Source organism: Apium graveolens, chromosome 2 (assembly GCF_009905375.1).
Source record: "Apium graveolens cultivar Ventura chromosome 2, ASM990537v1, whole genome shotgun sequence".
NCBI classification, from domain to species: Eukaryota; Viridiplantae; Streptophyta; class Magnoliopsida; order Apiales; family Apiaceae; genus Apium; species Apium graveolens.
The window spans coordinates 167,963,138-167,968,141 of NC_133648.1; the positions used below are offsets into that span (position 1 = coordinate 167,963,138).

The 5,004-nt window shown below is 33.2% G+C and overlaps 1 protein-coding gene across 1 annotated transcript; it reads right to left on the reverse strand.

Moving 5' to 3' along the window:
* Positions 1–3,516: 3,516 nt before the first annotated feature.
* On the reverse strand, positions 3,517–3,858 carry LOC141695360 (secreted RxLR effector protein 161-like). Its single transcript, XM_074499612.1, has one exon. The coding sequence runs from the start codon at positions 3,856–3,858 to the stop codon at positions 3,517–3,519; it is 342 nt and encodes a 113-aa protein (XP_074355713.1).
* Positions 3,859–5,004: the final 1,146 nt, after the last annotated feature.

Below are 5,004 nucleotides of genomic sequence, written 5' to 3' on the forward strand. Positions count from 1 at the left end.
TCCTTAAGTGAACCAGGAGTAGGAGCAACTCCTGAAAGATTGAATCAACTTGAATCTGTACAAATGGTTTACCATTCTGTTTTGAAAGAACATATCTTGTTATATTTTATGACAGATGGAAAGGTATTCCATATCAGGCAGAATGCTATTCCACTGAAGTATTTTGAAGAACTGGAACATGTTCTATTCCTACTTCAAGTGAAAAATAGATTAACCGATGGTGCTGCAGGTTATTTAAAGTCACAAATTCAAAGACAGAAGAAGCTTTATTCTGTAAAGTCTGACAGCCCATACTGTCCCAAGTACAGAGATCACAAAGGTGATATTGTTGAAATGAAGCCTAACACTGCTAAGATCATAACTACTTTTCTGGGTTATAAGGCTGTGGAATTCAATCTAGAGTCTGACAAGACATATCTGATCAGACTTGATCAGGATATAAGGAAAGCTAAGATAAATGAACTCAGAGCAGCTATTTTTCAAACTGGTGAAGATACAGCTGAATTGAAAAATGCTAAAAGGAGGATGGTCAATAAACTTGAATATGCTGAGAGATGTCTTTTGAAGAACTATCTCAGAACAACTCCTGACATCAAAGAGATCAGAAATTGAAGCCAAGTCGAAGATCTACAACTGCTTAAATTCTGAAGTGTATACAGACTGAAGCTGATATCAGATCTTAAGGATGGTAAAGCTGAAAGGACTGTAAGTTGTAGTTATCTAGTCAAATTCTCATGCATTTGTACTTAATGTTTTTGACATCATCAAATATCTGTTAAACTTGTATATTATACTAATTTACAAGTTGGGGGAGATTGTTAGATATATTTGTGATGTCATGTCTAATATGATTTGTGTTTAGTTTTCAGATCTTACTTAAACAGGACAAATCAGTACTTAACTGGAAATCAGTACTTATACTGAAGTCAGAACTTAAGATATCAGAACTTAAGTTGTCAGAACTTAAGTTATCAGGAGGTATTTATCAGGAGATTATATCAGGACTTACGGAGACTTTCAGATAAGGAAGGCGGCTGATTGAAAGGAAAGAAGATCAAGACAAACATAAGAAGAGATATGCATGAAGAAGGAATTCTATGAAGAATAGAATACTTGGAAGAAAAGATAACTGATTGATATATATTAGGAAGCAGAATTGTATTCGATATCAATTAGAAGTTTATCTTGTAACTGTGTAGTATATAAACACAGACATAGGGTTTACACTATATGTGTTATTATTATCGAAAATATTATTCATCGTAACCCTAGCAGCTCTCGTGATAATTTGTTCAACACTGAGAGAGGACAGTTCCATATTATAACAGAGTTTATTATGATGAATAAAATCTATTTTCTGTTACTTGAGTTCTTATATTCGATTTGACTGTAGTAAACACTGTATTCAACCCCCTTCTACAGTGTGTGTGACCTAACAAACTAACATATATACCATACACATCATCTCCATATCCCAAAAAAATCACATAATATATATTTGGGTATTAATCCAAACTAAATGCAGAATCCACAAAACAAGACCTTAATCCGTCAAACTCATAAATATTTACTACTAAAGTCAAACCCAAAACTACAAATTCTGATAATTCACCACCCTAATAGTTAATAGTACTAGCTACACCAGCAAAATCAACCAACGACCGAAAGTTAGGAACACAAACTTAGTACCACACCCAATTAAGTTTACAAAACTAACTCCCTATTAAGCATACAGTCAAATATGTTCTTAGATGAACTTCAACGCCTCAATATGCACCTCATCGAGTTCAGCCTCAGTGTAAGACCTTTGAGTCTTGTTCATCCACAACATGTGCAATAAGTACCAAATTTGATTAATTAACGTAAACACAATACCTTAATAAGGCACATACTATAATTGAGTTATATATACATACTAACTCTGGAAGTATAGAAAAATATCTGAAAAAATAAAATGGGCAGATATAATTTAACCTTAGTCGTAAAAGTCAATTCCTTGTCATGTGATCTCTTTCATGTAACGCATTACAATGTAACCACATTCATGACCACCAGGTTATTTAGGAGATCCCTAATTTAATAATAATAAAAAGGAATATATCATATAACTTGGAAAAAAATAAAAATTTAATCACACAGTGGAATGGAGTGTAAAAATACATACATTGAGAAACTTTACTTTTTGCATCTTGCTTCCCCTACCTGTTTCGACATTAAAAGATTTGACTGCACTGTAAAATAAAAAGAGACTCTAATGTCTAACCTATCAGAACTTCCTAAAGGTAACCGGAAGAGGATGCGGCCTTTGAAAGTGTATCTTCCATAACAACCACTTAAGTCATTTATCACTCGCAGGAATACTCACTCTGGTTTTCTGAGTTTGCTAGCGAATGTACATTAATAATATGGACTGAAAATGATCTTTAACAGAAGTTGTCAAGTCAAACGATTTTGCATTCAGAAAATTTTTAAAAGGTAGTTCAATTTCATAACAATGTTCTGCGTGATTAACAAAATTGGTCGTGAATTGTCTCAGTGTTATACAAGAACTTGGTCGTTACTTTCTTAATAATGAAATCAAAGGATTTGGTGCATCAGATTTTAATGAAATCTATAATTTTATGCCAAATTATGTTGACATAAATGTTATTATTGTGAATATATAATATTATTACTATGATATAAGTTTATAAGTTTTACACCAGAGTCAGAATTATCAGTTAATATGTCTTGTTATTATTCTCAGTATATATAACATGAATGAGAGGTCCTATTTATATGACAAGAACACATGCTATCTAAGTGTAAAATCAAGATATGAAAATAAGACCCTTTAGGGTTCATGCACATATTAATGACTCCGTGTATTGGTATCAAGAATATATTTAACTTAACTAGTTGTATTTCATTTCCCTTGTATCAATATATATGCATATTTTCTAGTAACTTTAACAATCATTCGTGTATTTATCTATAACACTCCCCCTTATTGTCAAATGTTAGTTATTACAAGGATTGTCCGCCTCATTAAAATTTTGCAAGTAAAAACTCTCTCGGATAAAAAACTCGACGAAGAAAAAATAGTTCATCCTCCCCCCTGAATAAAACGTCTCACAGTTTGATATCTTGTTGTAGCAATTATTTATGTCTTCCTGTTCCAATATTATTTCGCAGTTTTTCAAAAGTTGAGGTGGATAGTGACTTTGTAAGTAAATCAGCGAGATTAATACATAAGCGCACTTGTTGTACATCAATATCACTATTTTCCCATAGTTAATGCGTATAGAAAACATTTGGTAAGATATTCTTGGTTCGATCCACTTTGATATATCCTTCCTTTAACTATCTGATACAAGCTGTATTATCTTCAAACAAAATAGTAGGACTGTCTGAAATACTTGATAATCCACACGATTCTCCAATATGTTGAATTACAGACCTTAACCATATGCATTCCCTACTTGCTTTATGAATTGCAAGTAACTCTGCGTGGTTGGATGAAATTGCTGACATAGTCTATTTCATAGACTTCCAAGAGATAACAATGCCATAATATCCAGCATCCGCATATCCAACTAGCTGCGATGTTGAACTGTTTGAAAGGATTAGTCCAAGATCAACTGTCCCACGAAGATATTCGAATATATGTTTGATCCCATCCCAATTTCTTTTAGTTGGATCTAAAATAAATCTCGCCAAAAGTTTCATTACAAATGCAATATCAGGTCTTGTGTTATTTGCAAGATACATAAAATCTCCAATGACACTAAGATATGGAACTTCAGACCCAAGTGCATCTTCGTCTTCTTTTCTAGGTAGAAATGGATATTTTTCAACTTTGAGTGATCGAACAACCATTTGTGTCGTTAATGGATGAGTTTTGTCCATGTACAACCGATTATGAATCTTTTTTGTATAAGTTGACTGATGAACAAATATTCCCAAAAATAAGTGCTCCACATATATACCTCAACACCTCTCGCTCTAGAAAAAGCCCTTTCTCGATCTTGTGTTTTTCATGATCTTTCATTTCAAACACAGTTTTCAAATAGCAACAATGTTAGTAATATCTTTGGAAGTACCGATAATATTTAAATCATCCACATATACATCAATAATAACCAAACCAGTTGATGGCCTTTTGATAAACACACATGGACACTCTTGATTATTAACATACACATCATTTAATAAATATTAACTAATGCTATCATAAAACATACGACCAGACTATTTTAAGCCATATAATGATCGTTATAAATTAACTGAGTATAAATATTAATGCTTAGTTTCAGATATCTTTAATCCTTCAGGGATTTTTATATAAATATCACTATCAAGTGATCCATAAAGGTAGGCTGTAACAACGTCCATGAGACATGTTTCCAAACTTTCCATACAAGCCATACCCATTAGAAAATGAAAAGAACTCCATCCAACACAGGAGAGTAAGTTTGCTGGTAATCAAATCTAGGCCTTTGAGAGAATCTCTGGGCTACTAGTTTAGCTTTATATCTCACAATTTCATTTCTCTAATTCATTTTTCGTACAAACACCCATCTAATCCTAACTGGGATCACAGCAACTGGTGTTTGGATTGCAGTTCCAAATATATTTCTCTTGCGCAAGGATTGCAATTCTTCCTGTATTGCAATTTTTTATTTTGGCCAATCATATCTTTGTCGACAGTCTTCCACACTTTATGATTCGGGATCAGAGTTCATAATAATATCACATGCCACTGAAAAAGCATATACATCATCAATCTCAATACTTCCACGATCCAATAATATCCCGTTATGTATATAACTCAGTGATATCTCATAATTTTCAGGTACTTTTGCTTCTATTGAAGCATGTGCACTTCAGGGGAAATATCCTCTTCTGGAGGAAATACCACTTCAGGGGCTTTAACCTCTTCCGGAGGTGATACTGCTTCTGGGATATTTGATATTGCCACTTCATGGGCTTGAACCTCTTCAGGAGGTAATATCACTTCTGGGG

What these genes read in the sequence shown, in the direction of transcription:
- LOC141695360 (XM_074499612.1), bottom strand. Translation starts at nt 3,858, where the DNA reads ATGGTTGTTCGATCACTCAAAGTTGAAAAATATCCATTTCTACCTAGA.